Below are 19729 nucleotides of genomic sequence, written 5' to 3'. Positions count from 1 at the left end.
TGCAGGTCTCAAAAGTGTAATCGTCAGTTTGAAACAACCACCGGAGTGTATTAACAGGCACATCGCTGTGCGGAAGTAATTCAATTGCAACAAAGTGAGTGACTGTTGCCGTATATCGTGATAGGGTCCGACAAAAAAGCAGGATCAATCAGGTGCTTTGTGAAGTTTAAAGAAATTAAACAAGAGGAGGACAGTGGCTACGCTGAACCGTTGCTGTTTAAGGACTCAATTAGTGCAATGCGGTTGTGAGTGAGCAATACTGATGATACAAATTCTCCCTTTTTTGCAAAATTTTAAACTTTTCACTAGACTTCGTTCTCGTCCGCACTAAGCTGTCGCTTACTAGCAAACCTTCAATCAACCATAGTGCAATTTACTACAGACTGCCATGGTAAATCAGTCTTTGAGATGTTAAAAAACTGTGTATAATCTTTAAAGCTTTTCTGTTAAAGTGATATTTTTTAGACATTAGTGATAACGTTTTAATTCAGTTGGATTAAGTTCAACAGGAAAATAAAAGTATCTACGAACTGGTAACTGGTTCACTCAGAATATAAGGTCTACAAGTAAGAAACCTGTTTATTCTAAATTTCGAACGCTCATTTCTCGATTTTCTCGATCACTAGACACATATTTTACCCATGTTTGTGGCAATTATGAATACCTTGCCAACAAAATTGTTCGTCTTAGGACACAAACCATACTTTGAGCCATTTTCTAACGTCTTAGTATGAATTGAAGCGGTGTTCGGCAAGTACGATACAAACATCGATACAAATAAGTGGTCTGAAGGTGCCAAGTTTGGTGAATATGTGGGGTGGGCCTCCCAATTGAACGACCACCCTAATTGTTGGGTGGCTCTTGTACACTGCAGCATGGAAATTGTATTCATTTTTTATGCAGGAGTTCGTCTTATTAGACCATAAGACCTTTAGCCGTAACAATCAAAATAAAAAAATCGTATTATGAACGCATTTAGCGTATTACGCTAGTACGAAATTTGGGCAGCAGCATTTTTCTTCATGTGGAACCAGAAAATCGAAACATTCCGCAAATCGACAGATTCTGGCACGAGTCCCAAATTTGTTGAAATTACTAAATGTTGTATAATTGTACAAAACTATTCACATTATGAACTTTATTGAACTATTCGTTGATAGGTGAAAAAAATAATCAAAATATAAATTGTATATCATATGTGAACAGCGGTGTCATTTTTGTAGCTTAGTAGCGAAGATCAGGAATTTATTAAAAATACATTGATCTGAAGCTCTCTTTCATTATGATACAACACAAGTTGTCCGGGTAGTAATGTTAGTCTAGGGAGTCATTGAAACGAAACGTATAAGTTTTTAAAGTTTAAAATTGTTTTAATAGGAATTTATTTTGAGTTTTTTGCTTTCACTGAACTATAAATATTGTTTTATTTTCATTTCATTATCGATTTTTGATTAGCATATTTTGTTTTTGATTTTGACTTCTGCTGTAAACAATTAATTGACGGGATAAAAAATAAATTCGAATATAAGCGATTTTTCAGACTAAGATAACAATCCAATATATTAGGAATACTGATGTAAATGATCTCTTAGATGATTTTGAAACAATCGACACACTGAAATATCTTTTTTCGTTTAATTGCCAATGCAAATCATCCGGTCTCGTTTGTAGCCTCCGCGCAGTGGCTGTTGCATAATATATAAATGAAACTAATGAAATACGTCTACACAACTAAATCTCCGAAAACCAAATCGATGCTCGTAAAAAAACTTATTACTGCAACTAACTTTACGACTGTTGAAAAGCTGATGATCGTGTACAGCCGCAAAGATGAGAGTTGTTTGCTATTTTATAGCTCATCAGTTTATAGCATACTGCCATACCATGCAAATATGATGACGATTAAGCAATATCGACAATCGATAACAAATATTCATCTTAGCGAAAGTAAATCATGCGCATGATTTTCTACTAATTTTGTAACGTGTTCGGCGAATACCAGCGAATAATTAGTTGGTATATCACCAGAAACTAGTTATGGAAAACTGGTTTTAATAATTTTGCTGATTGATATATCTTTTGATATAATGATTTGATATATCTTTTCAATTTCTTTGAGAACGAGCAGGCCGTATATTTTTAATATGAAATATTATTTCACTTACATTTGTTTCAATCAGTGTAATAATTCGTTAAGAAACCATTGTTGTGAATTGGTAAACTTTGAAAAATAAGGTCTTGACAGAGAACATCGTTTTGGTTTCCGGCGATTGGGAAAGCTCACAGATTCCGATGTAATTGCATTTATCTACCGCTATAAGCACTGTGAGGACCCAAATACATGTGGAATGGAAAACGTTTTCAAAACGATGTCGATAGAGACATCAGACAAAAAAAAATAAAATTTGAGGAAAATCGAACGCAGATGCTTATCACATGTACTGTGCGGGCTGGATTGATTGCTGTTGTGTTGCTGAAGAGACGATAAATTGCTAGAAATCGGAACCACGGTGATCGGATAAAGAAGAAAGTGCCGAATGCGCGTCTCCTACATCATCCCCGGGGTGGGTTTTTCTTTCAACATCAGCCACCACCATCCCCGGATGCCCCACTGTTCCCTAGTTTGCCTTGCCACGGGGGACGCCAGAGGTTTTTTTTCTAGGTCGGTAGCGATCCCCATTACTTTGGGATTGCTGTGCACGCCGGTGGAAAGCTGTTTACTCCTCGAGTCGTTCGTGGGGTGCGAGGTGCGACAACTCGACGCTGGTATAAAACTTTCCATTTCTACAACTGCCCTTGCGGTGGGTGCCTTTACAACGGATTATCAGCAACACATTGCAGAAAGTGTTATTTTTAGCGCACTTGCGCGGTTTTATGGAAATTGCTCGGTAAAACGGACAAACAATTGTTACATCTGAAGCGCCATTTCGATGGTTTATGATGTGAGGTCGTAGATAGAGTTGTAGTTTTACAATGTGTTTTAATTAACCGACCTGGCTACCGATGGAAAATGATGAACCGATTGAAAGGATTACTTGATTGATGGATAAGGAATTTTATCTGCCGCGTATGTACTTCAAAAAGATTAACATTTTAATAAAAAAAAGTTGCAGACATCTTTCATTTGACAAAATATATGCGTGAGGCTAATTTCTAGCATTTAACACGCAACTCAACAACATTGCCAGGCCATTCAAGCATGTAAAAGAAAAAATCTTAATTTGTTAGCTATCAAACTTTAAATTATACACAACTCTTTAATATTTGAGTCGCTACAACTGAAATTAAAAAATAACTTATAACCAAAACTCCAATAAAACACAAAACCTAATGAACTTAAGGTCTCTTAGATAATATTATTATTGAGGTTACATATTCCGGTTTAATCACGGGATTCCTAGAGCATGTTTTAATCTTAGTAAAAAGCATAAAATATGCATTATATATAATGTTCTGAAGGTATCGCATAGTGTTTGGTCGTTGGCGTTTTAAAGATACTTTTATATTGTCTTCATGTTTTACATAACTGATTTTTTAAATTGGATCATGGATCATGTTAAGTCAAGCGAAGCGATTATTCAAAAATATACCTACAGTTATATGTTGAATTTTATTGGATTTTAAGCAAGAGTTTAAAATTGAACCCGCGCAAGAAAACAACATTTTTGCGACCAAAATCCAAGAGTCAAATTGCATATGTTGGTCTAAATATTATTTGCAATTAAAGCCATTAATCTGAAACATTGTTTGCTAAGATCAAATAACATAATGCAATACATGTTTACATGACAGAACTTAGGCGAATTCCCATCCGAACCTATCTCCCGTAGCATGTACTGACCACCCTTCTACGTGGTAAAATAAGTCTAGTAAGCCAGAATTTGCAGACATGACTCAATAGTACGTTACACCTAGAAGCACATTTGTAAAATGTATGAGCAGAATATGTATGGTTCAGCAAGCTGTGTTGCGTTAATTGATTTGTTTTGTTTTACTAATCGTTACTGTATACTTTTGTTGGTGTTGATGTGGGTAATGCTATGAGTGTTAGAATATTTCCGATTACTCGGAATTTAACCCTTATCAGCGTTGATACACAAGCATGGTCTGGTGATGTACAGAGCTTTATAAAAACAAAATCGTTTGCCGATAAGACGGAGTATAAATTCTACTTCTACTTTGGCGAATTGAGGTTTATACTCTTATGTTCAGGTTGCAATTAAATCCTTAAGATAAACGTACCTATACGAAGTCTTACAAAAATGCTTAAGTTACTTTTCATTATTTTGAGGTTAATAAGAAAGTATTGCATACCGTTTGTGATTTTGTGTATCCTTTTTATTTATTTATTTGATAGTGTATTTTGTGCATTTATTAGCTTTGTTTTTTTTCTCACTTTTGTCTGTTGCTCAGAAAATAAAACATAATAATCGTGTCGAGTAAGCTGCAGTGCACATGTTCTCTCTTAATATTTAGACTAAATTCTCTGCACTCAATACCAGATGGGGACAGCAATCTGGGTACGGCTTCGAATAATTCGTCTTAGTAATGGTCATTCCAGGGGCTGCCGATATTACTCCGCATCTAAAATGTCGATGAAAATGATTACTTATTCGCTAAATTTTTTGTAGGAATTTCAGTGGGGATTCAATCTGAGCTACCTACCCCGCAACATGAAGCGAGTAATCATTCCCGCAGCTCATCGTTTCACATCGCTCTGGACGTTGTCGGACTTCATTAACGGGAACCGATATCTTTAATGTTTCATCATAGCAGTGACCTTCTTTTTCTTTATAATTTATATTTGAGAGAGTACAGATTTGGTTAGAAAAATGTTGTTTACGACGGATTAAACCGATAATAATATAATTTTGTACTCACCTGGACTTTTGGCGTTAGGAATTATATAGACATATGCTTGCGAGATTGGAGCTAAGGCGACAAACACAACGTACACAACTAGCACTAAATGGTTGATTGCCGGTTTCATGATGGTTTGTTTGATAGTTGATTGTAAAATTTCTCAGAAAGTATATGTAGCCACCTTTTTTCTGCTGTAAGTCGAATCGTTCTTTAGCCACCGATGGTTTGAAACGATGTGATTACTCTGGAGCCACCACCAGGAACAAATGGTCATGGAATACAGCTGACAAGAACCCTGAAGTTCATGAGGGCATCGCTAGAAAAAAGGGAAAGATTCCGAGTAAAAGAGCGAAGAGTAAATGGATGATCATTTTAATCAACACGGGTCGGTTGTAAGGAGCATTTAAAAGATTCGAACAACGACGAGCCGACGTGAACCTGTTTTTTTTCGTTAAGTCATATTTATTTCCATCAAGAACGACTAGTCCGTATTGTTTACCGAGTCATCATACAACAGCTGTGCGTTATATTCCGGACAAATGTGTTCGGTTTACATCGGCATCCTATGTTTAAAAAACATGGGCTTACAACTGGTTGTTTTTGTGTACGTCGTAATTTTGTTTTGATTATGAATTGCACTGAAAATCGTGTCAGTTGATAACGGAGCAAGATCAGAACACACCCTTTGTTAGATTGGTTTGACTAGTTTGTGACGAGCAAATGTATGATCTGTTCGCAGAATGAATTCAATGCAAGGTTTACTTTAAACGGATGTGGGTAGCTAAATTAGGTTTTTCCCCTTTCTGCTTTCGTGTTTTTCATTTCACGGTTCTGTTGCACGATTGATTAATTTGTTTATTTAACATTTTCATACTGCGTTTACCGATCATACATAAACTAGATATTAATATAACTAGACGCGACTAGATATTAATAACTTACAAATATTAAAATATACAAATACTAGATATTAATCAATTCGTTTTGTTACTTGACAAACATTTTATATGTACCTTTTACAAATGTACAAATTACAATGTTTCAAAATTTTAAGCATATTTGACAAAACTAAACTAGAAATAAATGTATTCTAGCTTTTTTTCTTTCCTAGGTGTTGTCCATGACAATGAATATATCAGTAGTATTGTTAGTAGTTTTGGTGGTGATGACATCGGTCGAAGGAGTCGAACGTCGGCGGCCGCTTTATCGTCGGGGTTCTACAACTACCACAATCAGCCCGTTGACAGATGACAGCGAAGGGTCGGAGAGCAAGTTCAAGCCGAACGGCAAAGACTTGTATACGGTAAGCGATTCATATCCCATTTTGGGCAGTATCGGCGCTGGTGGGGTGCCTGGAAACTTTAAATCAGATGGCGACAAGCTGACGGTAAGCGAATGGTTAAGATGTATTCCAAATGATCCATTTCGAAACTGATCACAAACAAATGTCGCTTTCTCTATTTGGCAGTCATTTTCTGAGTACACGTTTGGCAGCACGAAACTCTCTAACAGCGGTTCCGATGGTGGTGTGCTGGAAGGATCGAGCTCGGACGAAGAGTCCAGTTTCAACAACTTTAAGAATCACAAAAAGACCTCAATTCTTCCCACGACCAACGCCAGCAACAAAGACAGAAAACCAAGCAGTGGGGCGTTCGATTTTTTGAATGGTGATTTTGGCAAACCTAAGCTGACGACTAGCGGAAATGCGCATCTGCAAGATTCGACCTCAATTGCTGGGCTAGGCGGCAAGACGAAAACGTCCTCGGCAATTTCCAGCAAATTTTCAATTTCGCATCCGACTCCGAGCAGTAGTAAGGCGGCCGGCAAACTGGCTCACTTGGACGACTCGACGGAATACGACGTATATGCTAGCCTTGGACATGCCGCTGGAAAGACCAAATTAGGAGCATCGGGCAAACACCGAGGGTCTAGTAGCACGTTTCCTTCGGTCGCCGGAAGCTCGTTCGGTTTCGAGGGCAAGGTTAAGAAGGTGCCGTTCAAGTATGAGGACGGAGGAATAGGGGCGCTCGCCGGCAAGGGCAAACAGAAACCGAAGGTGTCAATTGACGATGACACGTTCGGCAGCGCATCTCTTGCATCCACCAGTAACCACTTTACCGGACTGGGAAGCTTCGACAGTGGCAGTTTCGGTGCGGGCAACAAACAACAGCAGGGTGGCCCAAGTACATCCAAGAACAAATTTAACTTTGCCGAACCGCCGCCACTGGTAAAATCAACGCTCAACACGCTCAAACACTTTGGCGAGGGACTAATAGGTAATGTCAATGCGGCTGGCCGAGCACCATACGAACTCGATAGTGAAGAGAATTACAAATTCGGTTCCTACTTCGGCAAGGGTCACTATGGTGCCGAGGAAAGCTTCGAAAATTCGGCAGAGCCATTACCTAGTAAAAGCAAATTCCCGAAGCTTGGGAATGCTGGAGCTACCGGAGTCGGTTCGGCCAATTTGGGAAACAAATTCGCCACCGATTTTGACGTAAAAAACATCAAGCTCACAAGCGAAGGTGGCACGTTTACTAACATTGGACACAAACTGCCAGGTACACTGACCAAGAACACTTCACCACACCACAAACTTCCCCAGTCGACACATCATCTGCCGCATCACCTTCAACACCACCAACAGCAGACGATTCCGCACCCGGGGCAGTCACACGCACACCTACACCCGCACACGCTCGGCACTACCGGTAGCATTGTTAATCCTAATCCTCTCGACTTTCGGCCAAAATTTAAACTACAAGATGTCCCCAATTTGTATCCCGCCGATCATCTAGGTGCCGGTATAGCGGCCAAGGGCCAGATCGAGAGCTTCCTCAACTCGGAACATGCACTGAAGGACGAGTCTCTGGTGGCGCAGTTGCTCGGCGACGGTAGTCCGGCTGCCCGTCCACACTACCATCAATTTCTGAAGTCGCAGGAGGACGAAAAGCTGGAGAAGGAAGCGTTGCGGCAGCAGATCGAGTTCCTGAAGGCACAAGCAGCGAAGCGTCCGGTCGACCTCGGAAATCCTAGCCGCCCGCCTATCGTGTCGAATGCTCAGAAGTTCCGACCGGTTCGTCGCATTCCCTCCCACGTTCGACTTGGCGTAAAGGCTCCTTACCCACTGCCCCGTATTCCACACTATAACGACCGTCCATATAGCATCAGTTTCAAGATATAATCAGTACGATGCTTTATTCTACCAAAAACAAAAAAATATATATGAAATACAGGTGCAATCGCTGGTCGAGACCAGCATCAGTACACCTACAGCCTGATTCAGTAGGATCCACCTAGATTCCATTTTGATCACTTTTGTCATTCATTCCCCAATCTCATAAAAAAAAATTTCTTCCTACACCAGGCGCAAAGTCACAATTTGTTACCGTTTGCTACTATGATTTCCTGTTTCAAGAATAGTTTGTATGAATCAATTATTTATTTTTTTATTAGTTTATAGAAAAAAATTTCCCGCCTTACCCAATTCCTGGGGGTTAGTTTGATGGACATTCATTAAAAGTTAGGAAATTTAAATAAAACAATAAAAATGATTGGTTTCGCCTAAATCTCTCGTATTATAAGCTACATTCATTAGTTTTGAATTGACTTGTTTATTTTATATTTTTTTATCATACACATGATGATGATAGGTTATGAGAAACATATACACGTGTTTGAAATCTTTCATGACGTTATACTTTTGTGGACTCGCTGCGTCGTCAGGATGATATTTTTTATTACAGAAGGATACAGTATCTCATATTTTCTACAGTTTAAAAATATCTGTTGATTACTTCGGCTGCTATTTTTTATTTGCATCATTAAGTGCTTACATGTGCTTTATTAGAAAGTATAGAATCTTAGAATGTTTTTGACCTCCAATTCTAAAATAATATCCTGCTTCACAAACTCATTAGCGGTTGGTTCTCTGGTGGCATCTGTGCTGCTTCGGAAAATTCTATTACAGACCATAGTTTCGAGCAGCTCGGAAAAGAAAACCCTGGATTTTAAGTGCTCGTCATGCAAGACTTTGATTGGAAATTGCAATAAGTTACACTGTATTTCCTTAATAGTGCAGTTTGTGTTATTGGTATTTCAAATCTGATTGGCTCTTTTCACAAAAGTCCACTTTTTACAAAAACAGGCATTTTTATAAGGAATATATTTGTCAGAATGAAGAATAGAGTAAAACAAGGATTTTGTTTTACTACTGTTGTTTTTGTTTTTGTTTTTCAATGAAGAACTTTGAAGTCGATTGGATTGTAATAATGGGTTGTAAAGACTGACAATTTTTAGCTATGATGAAAAATATTAATTAAACATTAATAACTGAATGCAATAAAGTTCTCTTGAATCCTATGTTTCATGTCAATGTGTTTTAATAATGTCACCTATATTTTAATGATGTCAGCACTGTTCTATTGAATCTAATAGACATCATGTTTGGATCGGTTGAATCGATCTGATTTGTGACAGGTTACCGTTGATTAATATTGCTTGTATTGTAAATACTCATACCTATTTTTGAACAAATTTAGTAAAATTTTATATCGAAGGTTGATTAATTTGTTCGGTACTCATTTGAAGAAAATTGCATACATAGTATTCTTCCTGTAGAAAATGATATGTGAACTAGGAACCCGTCCGGCAAAATTTGAGTATTTTTTGTAACATTGTTAGTGAGATTCCATATCGAATAGTGGATCGAAAAACGGGCTCGTTTGATGGTTAAGTTTCCGATGAACGATCGCGCTCTCCTGTTCCCCTTTCAAAGTGCGTGGCACACTCTCGCGAGTTGTTTCTCTCCTGTGAGCTTATATTTTTTTCTTTCAATGTTCAATGTGTCCGTGCGGGCGGATATATAAGTGTTATAAGCGGATAAGGATAGGACCATGTTGACATTGAAAGCGACGTTGTTGAGATCAACGGCGAAAATGTTAATTTGGACCAAGAAACGCTGTAAGAGCATGAAAACTGAAGCAGTCCATTGGAGATTAATTGTTTTGATTAACTAAACAAAGTTTTACTAAAACTTGCTAGAACTTCCGTCATCCTTTATTCACGAAACACAATCTAAGGGTAAAATATCTATCTATCTGATCTAAGGGTAAAATTAAACAATATAAATTTTAAGATACAAAATAAAAGATTGTTAGATATAGATTATTAATATTAGATAAAAGCATTACACTTTAGAAACGCAAAAATGATGTAAACGTTTAAAAAGTCCGGTTTTTTACGGAAACTATAAATATATTTCCTCGAAAACAAACTATAAAATATTATTTATTCAAAGTAGTACACGTTTGTTTTTGTACATTTCTCCCATCTCTCAGGCATATTGTGAATCCCATTCCAATAAAACTGTTCGGGCTAAACTGTTCGATGATAACCATTCGTCGACCCATTTTTGGAAATCTTTATGTTCGGAGACGCGCTTCTCTGAAAGTTCATGGTCCCTAGAAACAAATAGGTGATAATCTGAAGGCGCCAGGTCTGGGGAGTACCGCGGATGTAATAGAATCTCCCAGTTGAATTTTTTTGGTCTCCTCTACGACTTTTGCCTAGTGCGCCGGTGCATTGTCATGTTGCAATATCACTTTACCGTGATCGAGCCCATTGCAATCTTTGTTCAACGAATCATTGAAGAATTCATTATTTGTTAAAACCAAACTTTAAGCAAAACACAACAATAATTCATGAAACCCACATGTAAAGGTCGATGCAATTGGCTTACCAGTACCAGTACATTAACGGTAAACCGTTAGAAATATGTAAGTTAGAAAAGCAGACACAAGAAACAAATAAGTTGTAAACACTAAACCGTTCTTGTTGCTATATGGCAGAACAAATCAAAGTCTAGTGCAATGGTTGAACGGTTCTAAAGTAACAACAACAATTAAAAAGACATTCGTGCCTATTCTTATTAAGCAGCTGAATATGTGGCCGATAATGAAAACAAGAATATTTTGTATTTAAATCTGCTTCAATCCATCAAATCACTCCTGATGCTTGAACCAGACGTTAAATGACCTTCATCATTGATTGTGTGAAAACTGTTTAATATTTATGTTATCGCCAAAGAATGAGGACACCGAAATGTGTCATTCGTAATCAGCAACCTTATGAACATAGCATTCATCTATGTTCTTCAATCCATCACAAATGCTATTAATACTTTTTGAAATTAATATGACATTAAGTTAATTGTAGACTAAACATTCAAAAGGACGATTTACGAAGTACGAAATTTGTATGTTTAGAAAAGTTTTGAATAGGGCAAAACTTGGTTTGTCGAGGTCAGCTAATATCTTACATGAATCATTTTCGTAGGTTTTCAGATAATTTAAGTAAGTGTTTTTTTTTATCGTTTTCTAGATTTATTATTTTTTTAATATATATTTAATTTTACCTTTTAAAACCTCGTAAAAGAGAGGGATTACAAACAGTGGTGACGACTACAACCAGTGGCGGATTTATCCATCTCGGGGTCCCAAGCGTTGGGACCAAACTGGGCCCCTGATTGTTTCCCAAAATATTAGTTATCTAATTTCAGTTTAATTGATAAGTTTTAAAAATTTAAAAAGCACGCATTATGCTTTTCGTTAAGATGAAATTCCGAAGAGAGTTTTAATTACATTTTCTTTATCAACGAAAATGAAAGGTTTTCTTCAAAACATACAAACTAATATAGCCAAATGTCGCTTTATGAATTTCTGTAATAAAAATAAATACTTTTGATAGCGTAAAAGAATATGATTCGGTCAACCATACCATAGACATCATCAAACATATTTTACACTTTAATACAACGCTGTACCCGGGGTTTTACGCTTCGCATGGTACGTGACTTCTATTGCTATTTTTTTTGTTTTTGTTTTTTGTTTTGTTATTTCTTATTTTGTCGTACAAAATTCATTACTTTCATACTGTAATAACTAATCATTCCATTCATACATTCGATGTAATTTATTTTTCTAACTGATGTATAATTGCAAAATTTCCCCGCAGTGCTTTAGAATGTAGTAAGGAAGGGCTCATTTAATTATTGCGTAACGCAAAAATTGATAATTTCCCCCCTTCCCTATTATAATAAAACGTAACACTGGACGCAACCCCCCTTCGTTAGTTACGTTACATTTCGTCGACATCTCCCCCCTTTCCCCACAACGGTTTCCAAAAAAAATATGAAATTTTCTTAACCCTGTGGTCGTTGTGCTATTTTTTTAAATATTCAATTATATCATTGTAACATAACATTAACAATTAAATATTGAACTTGCCTCGAACATAAATCTACAACTAGACGATTAAAATTTGCACACTAACCTATAAGTTTTACGTGATTTTAATAAAATGGCCATTGCTGCTAAAATGCTGCATTGACCCAGTATGACAAAACAACTATCGCGCTCTACTGCTCACGCTACAGCGGGACGATTTTGCTGCCTGTTACATTCTCGGCCTAAGCGGGTTAATACTTCCATCGTATTCCATCGACAGGTGCAAAAAGATACACTTATACTGCCTAATAAATTTACTAATCACGCCACTACCCAGATCACATAAAACACTTCCACTTGCTGACTTCCAAGACGGCCATACAAGCACCGTTGCAAAAAAAAAGCTGATGTGCCGTCAGGATTCAGCGGATGTGTGTAAACTTCCCTTAGAAGCAAACTTAGTAAACTTTTAGACCGAACGCTATTCTTTTGATTATGAAGATATGATCTAAACGGTCGGTAGCGGTCGGTAGCGGTAAACTTATTAGGTAAAGGGCCAAATTTTGAAAATGATCGAGAGTCACGGGCCAGGAGAATACATTTTTTTATTAGTTCACTCGAACAATTCCGTTATAAAATCTTAGATACAAAATTATTGGTAAATTATATCAATCAATGCGATTGATGATATTGTTTTTCTCAGCAATTATTTTCTTCAAGCGAGGTTCAATATTTGCACAGGATTTCGTAAATGGTTATGAAGTTATGTGGATGGTTTTATTTTCAGCACATGTGCTGCCAAACATTGAAATATAGCTTTAAGAAAATAATTTTAAGTTATTATACTGTTGGGGTAGCAGCTGATATAAAGTTATGAGATTTAAATCGTTAAATTTAGTTTTCAGACTGTAATTGTTTTGTAAATCAATTACTTCTATCTGGAGTTCAGATAGAACATCCTTATTATTTGCATTGAAAGAATTTTGAAAGAGACAAAGATTTTTTTATCTGAATATTGATCAGAAAAACGTTACTGCAACTGTTTATTAAGTTCTGTCAATAAGGCTGTAGCGAAGGTTTTTGGAAATGTAGTTATGGATACAGACAACTGTAATTTTTGGTAACAGGTAAAATTAATAAATTATTTGCTACTTGAGTTTTAAAAAGAGACAATTTTTTGTGTCCTACAATATCTGTTACGAACTAGCATTCCATTGCCATTCTTCATTATATAACAAGGGTTGTGAGGTCCGCAAATAAATAACGACCGTTTTGAAATTGATGGGGTCACTGTGGACTGTGGCGCGATTTTGACGTTTACAAACATCATAAATCACGTTCGGGAATGACATAATCAAACTGTGTAAACAGATTAGTGATTATTTCGTGTGAATAAAAGATCCTAGTTTATGAAAATGTCTGATTTTGAGCTGGATAAGCGCCATATGCGGGAGCAGCCGAAGCGCATCGAGAGCTTTTGAGTGTTTACGGCGATGCTACTCTAAACGAAACAAGGTGTCGGGATTGGTTTCGACGCTTTCGAAGCGGTGATTTCACCGTGAAGGATGCTCAACGCGAAGGCCTCAAACGTTCGCCGACGAAGAATTGACGGCTTTACTGGAGGAAAATCACTGCCAAACGCAAGAAGAGCTTGCAGCCGTGTTTGGTGTAACTCGTCAGGCCATATCATCACGGTTGAACGCGTTAGGCATGATACAGAAGGAGAGCAAATGGATACAATACGAGTTGAAGCCGCGGGACATTGAACGCAGACTCTTCATGTGTCAATTGCTGGTCCAGTGGCACAACAGAAAGGGGTTACTGCACAGAATCTTGACGGGAGACAAGAAGTGAATTTTGTTCAGCAATCCTAAACGCAAAAAAAAAACATGGGGATCTCCCGGTCATACCCAAACATCATCAGCTCGGCCGAACATCCATAGCTCGAAAGCTAAGCTGAGTATTTGGTGGGACCGGCTCGGCGTCATCTACTATGAACTTTTGAAACCGGGTGAAACAATCACTGGTGAAAGCTTCCGGAAACAATTGATGAGTTTAAGCCGAGCACTGCGTGAAAAACGGCCAGAAGACTCATCACGCCACGACAAAGTTATTCTGCTGCATGACAATGCTCGACTACTTGTTGCGCAGTCTGTGAAAAACCAACTTAATACCCTTTAATGGGATGTTTTTCCGCACCCGCCGGATTTCTTATTTACCGGATCTGGCACCATCGGATTTCCATCTGTTCCGATCCATGGCACATGGATTGGCTGACCTGCAGTTACGTATCATTTTTTCGAAAAGGAATCCGCGATTTACCCGAAAGGTGGAAGAAAGTAATAAATATTAATGGCCAATATTTTGATTGACCCAATTTCTACAAACAAAAATACCTCGAGTCAAAATAAACTTATGAAAATACGGCCGTTATTTATTTGCGCATCAAATATTTTCTCCCACAACGGAGTATTTTATCTTTTAAGTTCAAAAAATTCGAGTAGAACTTTTCCATCACCCAATCATCTCACTGTTGTATGATAAGGTGGTTCTGTATACTCTGCTTCAATTTCCTGCCAGTACGCACGGAATTGACGGTTAAATATGTGTCCCAACAAGCCATTGTACTTTCCACACATATTTCTGCCACCATCAGTTGTGACAGATTTTAATTTATCACAATCTTCACCATAATCCTTAACAGGTTTTACAATCTTCAGAAATATGTTCTCTTCTGTTGTTTTTCCATGAATACTTTCGAGGGATAACATTTCCTCAGTAACCTACAATTTACTATAAACACGTGTTATAAAAATAAGCATCTGCACTATAAACTATAACTATATACTATAAACACGTGTTATAAAAATAAGCAGTGTCTGTGACATCAGTCGACTTGTCCATAGCTAGCCTATCAAATCTTTCTACTTTACATTTCAATTGAGCGATGATGTTATTACTGATATCTTTCACTCGTCTCAAAACGGTGCGTGCCGAAACAGTGGCGGATCTAAGGTAGGCGGAGTAGGCGGCTTCTTAGAGCCCCGGCGTGTGGGAGGCCCAGAGAGCTGTTTAGTAAGAAAAACTGTATGTATTATGCCAGAAATGGACCAGAAAAGCGTCGCTTCATCCTTCTCCGTATGCTAGAGGGGCCCTTTGTGATACACTTCGAAGCCTCTGGAGAAACTAGCGTGTGAGCTAATTTTTGTCACTGGTTCATTTTTATTTTTAATGTTAGCAAATAATTTGCGCTGCGTTGTTATATTCCTCTTCAAAGACTCTAATTTCTGCTTCCTTTCATTCTCAGATCATTTTGAATATTGACCACCATGTTTAGTTTGATAGTAGCGTCATTTGTTGTACACTTTAGCCACAGCTATAGTTTCGTTGCAGAGTGAACCAGTTATTTCGGCATTATATTCGATCACAAAATACTGCATGTTCCATTCTTGCTTGAACGAACGATGTTCCAAGTCATTCTATCTTTTCTTTTGAGAGGATGACATGCTCAGATTTGCTTAAAACTGAAAAAATAGAATCTAAAACAACGTACAAAGATATTTTTCGCAAGTTACTAGTAGTCAAAGACTGATTGTTTTTTCGTCACGAGTTCTACACAATATCAATATTTTAGAGATTACGATGTCGATAATTTTCACTTTATCAATTTCATTTAGCAACAGAGTACGTGAAAGTATGACCAGTCAAAACAACAAAACAAAGGCAATTGCGCTTCTAGATGACTCCATCCCCCAATGCCGCACAATTTATTGGTGATACTCTGTGGATAGTACAACAGCGCCTACAGCCAAAAATTTATAGAGAAAAACGTACGATTTGACATTTCTTGCTCGATGTTCAGTGCCTGTAGAAAGCAAACAAATTGACAACTGATTTCTGATGAAAAAGCACTTCGACAAATGTTGTACATATAGAAAATAACAATGTGTAACTATATGAATGAAATCTGCATCGCTAAAATGTTGCGGTAACATTTGTTAAGTAGTGACGTTTTGATATTATTATGTTTATTTATTTTTTTTTGATAGAAGTATGATCAAGAATGTTGGAAGAGTACGACGGTATGAAAAATCAAAAAATCATACTTAAAGATATATTAAAGATAAAATAAAAATAAAGCTTAATATTTTGCTAACGAATGGTTTCTTCCCATATTTCAAAATTAGGCAAATCCTATCGCGGGCCGAATTGATTGCTGCCGCGGGCCGCATTTTGCCCGCGGGCCGGACTTTATCGACCGCTGATCTAAACAATGTGTTAATAATTGGTGTTCACATAGTTTTGGTGTTCGCGTTGTGTTTTTGTACGGGCTATTGTTTCATCAGGAACTGGCCGCCGCTGATTACAACTATTAACGTTAATGTACAAGCCCACAAAAAATACAGCATAATTTCACTGATTGATTTGATTGATTACTTTCTCTGTTTATAAAATGGTTCGTTTTGTTAAAAATTTAGTTAAAAATCGATTTGGTTCGAAAACGCAGCGGTATGAAAGTTTATGTTGATGTTAAAGCTTATTCAAAAACTAGCAAGGTGCTAACGGAGACGACGGAGTTGCGTGTGCTTTTGCAAAGCTTAAATTCTGGTAAACAGATGGCGTTAGCAATGAAGTAGAGCTTTGTGGCCTGCTGCTGCGTGATTCAAAGTGTTTGTTTCCTATATAAAGGTCGCTGACCTAAGAATTATTTTCGGCGAAATACAACTAAGCTGAGTTGTTAAGATGCGGATGACTGATATTTTTGAAAAATGACAATTTTCGTAACTGTAGATGAATTTGTGTTAATAATTTCCACATCAATAAATAAGGTTTTCTTTTTTTAATAAAAATGGTCATCCCAATGGGCGTTGGTGCTTATTTTGTCGATTAACTACATAGAAAGTTAACAATGTAAACTTGTTTTGTACATTTGTTTGAACATTTTATAAATTGATATATTCTAGAAAAAATCTTTATAAATAATAATAACGCAAATAACACCACTAAGCAAACCATTGAAGGTCGTTTTTGGCGATAAAAGCAAACCAGATCAAAGCGTTTTAGTAACACCAGTGCAAGATAAACACTCGCATTTAAGCGATGTACAGCACATGCTCGCGGGCTGGGCGTAAGCTTAAACTGGATAGGGGGGATAATCGATTGATTCAGTTTGTCATCGTACGGGTGCATTTGATAGCGACCGCATCTGATATGAGGAGTACTGTCGTAAAACAATATTGCAGACACCAAGTGTAAGCCTTTTTACATTGGCGACAGTTGTTTGAGAGCACGCTTCGAAGTATGTCGATTAAGGACAGTCAATTTATCGTAAGCGGTCAGCCGCACAAATCTGACATTACTGCTGGTTGTGCATCGTTGGGCACGTTCGTACGACGAAAGTTGTTGCAGAACGGTTCGGATATAGCTTTGGTGTGTTTTCCGTCAAGCATTTCTGAGGATCACTAGTTCAGCAGGTTTTTTAAATCCTTTACTTTGGTGATTGTAGATCGATGGTGTCTATGGAACTGAAGTTACGTACATGGAGCTGCTGGAGCAGGGCGCCCGAGTTGCTGAGTGTTTACGTCGGGAGGTTGGCATACGTAGCGGTGATGTAATTGGTCTAGTATCCGAAAACCGGATGGAATTCCCGGTAGTACTGATTGGTTCATTTCTGCTAGGTGCCACAGTTGCTCCTATCAACCTCACCTATTCCGAACGTACGTGGTACATTGTGCACGATTTTCCGTATAAATTAAATAGTTTTTTTTTGTTTTAGGTGAGTTCGTGCACGCTTTCAATTTGTCACGGCCTCGTGTCGTATTTCTGTCACCCTTTTCTGCCGACCGGGTAGTTGCAGCTGCCAAGCAGTGTAGCGACTTTATAGAAAGACTTGTATTGTTTGGGGATGAGAATCTTTGTGAAAATGTGTCTTCAAGTGTAGCTTACACACTAATGGAACATTTTCTTGCCCCAGTTTCCTTTGTTAATCCGTTTGTGTTTAATATTTCACCTACGAACGTATATGAGCACGTAGCATTGATCATGTGCTCATCCGGTACGACAGGACTACCCAAGGGTGTGCAACTGACGCAGGCGAACGTGATGGCCAGCGTGGCATTGACAGAGTAGGTATTTTTTTGAAGCTTAGGAACACTTTTGATGTGCAGGGGATCGTTATTAATTGCCATGGGCCAGTTAATAATATTTAATTACCAAAAAAAAAAAAAACAAATGTGGCAGGTATCTGGTACTGTATCTCATACCTTCAATTTCCAAGTAACGTAACAGTTAAAACTAAAATTAGTATCACCATTTCGTTTTCTGTTTCTGATCGCAGGGAAGCGTCATCGTTAACGAAAGCGCAGGATCCTATGGTGGTGCTTTGTGTGTTGCCCTGGTTTCACGCATTTGGTTGCCTAAGCCTCATAAATGTGCTGTGCATTAAGGAGCGCATGGTTTCATTGCCCAAGTTCGAAGCCTTTCTTTATCTTGGTTGCATTGAAACTTATGGTTGTAATACACTGTTGACAGTGCCACCCATTGTGCTGTTTCTGGCGAAACATCCGCTCGTCGAAAGCTATGACCTTAGCAGCGTTCAAACAATCATTTGTGGAGCTGCTCCACTTTCACGTGAGACGGAGCAGCTACTACTGCGACGGTTGCCTCATATAAGTCACGTTCGCCAAGGCTATGGTATGAGCGAGCTTACGCTAGCCACTCTTATCCAGAGCGGAGACGATCACAAACCAGGAAGCGTTGGTCGTGTCCAAATAGGGACACAGGTAAAGATAATCGACCCAACCACTGGCCGAATCCTCGGACCAAATGAGCGTGGAGAGCTATGTTTCCGTGGCACGCAGGTGATGAAGGGGTATATTGGCGATGACCAGGCAACGCGGCACACGATCGACGCAGACGGTTGGCTGCACTCTGGTGATGTTGGATATTATGATGAGGATGGTGAGTTTTTCGTTGTCGATCGATTGAAGGAGCTGATTAAGTACAAAGGCTACCAAGTGCCTCCAGCGGAAATTGAGGCAGTTCTGCTTACTCATTCAGCTGTACTTGATGCTGCTGTAATCGGTGTACCGGATAACGCAGCGGGCGAGCTCCCGTTGGCATTTGTTGTACGGCAGCCAGATGAGGCCGGAGCTGCCATCACTGAAACAGACATAGTGAAGTATGTATTTGATCGAACGTCAGCAGCAAAACGGCTGCATGGTGGAGTTCGCTTTATTGACGCTATACCGAAGAACCTCAGCGGAAAGGTTCTTCGTCGCGAATTACGAGAATTGGCGGGTGCAGAGCTTCAACGTGCGAAGTTGTAAAAAGTGCTTATCAATGAGCCGCTCAATGAGCTTATCGATAACTCAATCGTTACAAGGGTCTACGCACTGTTTGCTTAAATAAACTGATAAGGGGTAATGTCACAAACCTTTCTCAAGTGTATCAATAAGCTACTTGCCGAACAATTATGAACATATATCAGGAATTCAACTCTGATCTAAAAGGGAACTTTGTTAATTAGATATTTGGTCTCATAAAGCGGTTGTAAAAATTGTTCTTTTATTTCATTTAAAGTCAACTTTAGTTCAATGCGCAAAGAATCAAATTGCACTATCGCTTGAGGTCGGTAGTGT

General features: G+C 38.3%; 3 protein-coding genes across 3 annotated transcripts; 2 read left to right on the top strand and 1 right to left on the bottom strand.

Annotated features, from left to right (window-relative positions):
* Window positions 1-4472: 4472 nt before the first annotated feature.
* Window positions 4473-4990, bottom strand: LOC128712963 (uncharacterized). The gene is made up of 3 exons (XM_053807832.1): window positions 4882-4990; window positions 4666-4789; window positions 4473-4584 (listed from the first exon to the last, which is right to left on the bottom strand). The coding sequence occupies exons 1-3, from the start codon at window positions 4988-4990 to the stop codon at window positions 4473-4475; spliced, it is 345 nt and encodes a 114-aa protein (XP_053663807.1).
* A 999-nt stretch (window positions 4991-5989) lies between these two features.
* On the top strand, window positions 5990-8047 carry LOC128711058 (uncharacterized). Its single transcript, XM_053805928.1, has 2 exons — window positions 5990-6250; window positions 6332-8047. Exons 1-2 carry the CDS (start codon window positions 5990-5992, stop codon window positions 8045-8047), a joined length of 1977 nt encoding a protein of 658 aa, XP_053661903.1.
* Window positions 8048-17390: 9343 nt separating this feature from the next.
* LOC128714687 (uncharacterized) lies at window positions 17391-19417 on the top strand. The gene is made up of 4 exons (XM_053809565.1): window positions 17391-17519; window positions 17596-17806; window positions 17866-18214; window positions 18427-19417. The coding sequence occupies exons 1-4, from the start codon at window positions 17391-17393 to the stop codon at window positions 19415-19417; spliced, it is 1680 nt and encodes a 559-aa protein (XP_053665540.1).
* The last annotated feature ends 312 nt before the right edge of the window (window positions 19418-19729 follow it).

Source organism: Anopheles marshallii, chromosome X (genome assembly GCF_943734725.1).
Source record: "Anopheles marshallii chromosome X, idAnoMarsDA_429_01, whole genome shotgun sequence".
Classification (NCBI taxonomy): domain Eukaryota; kingdom Metazoa; phylum Arthropoda; class Insecta; order Diptera; family Culicidae; genus Anopheles; species Anopheles marshallii.
This window is presented reverse-complemented; position numbering and strand designations above follow the sequence as displayed.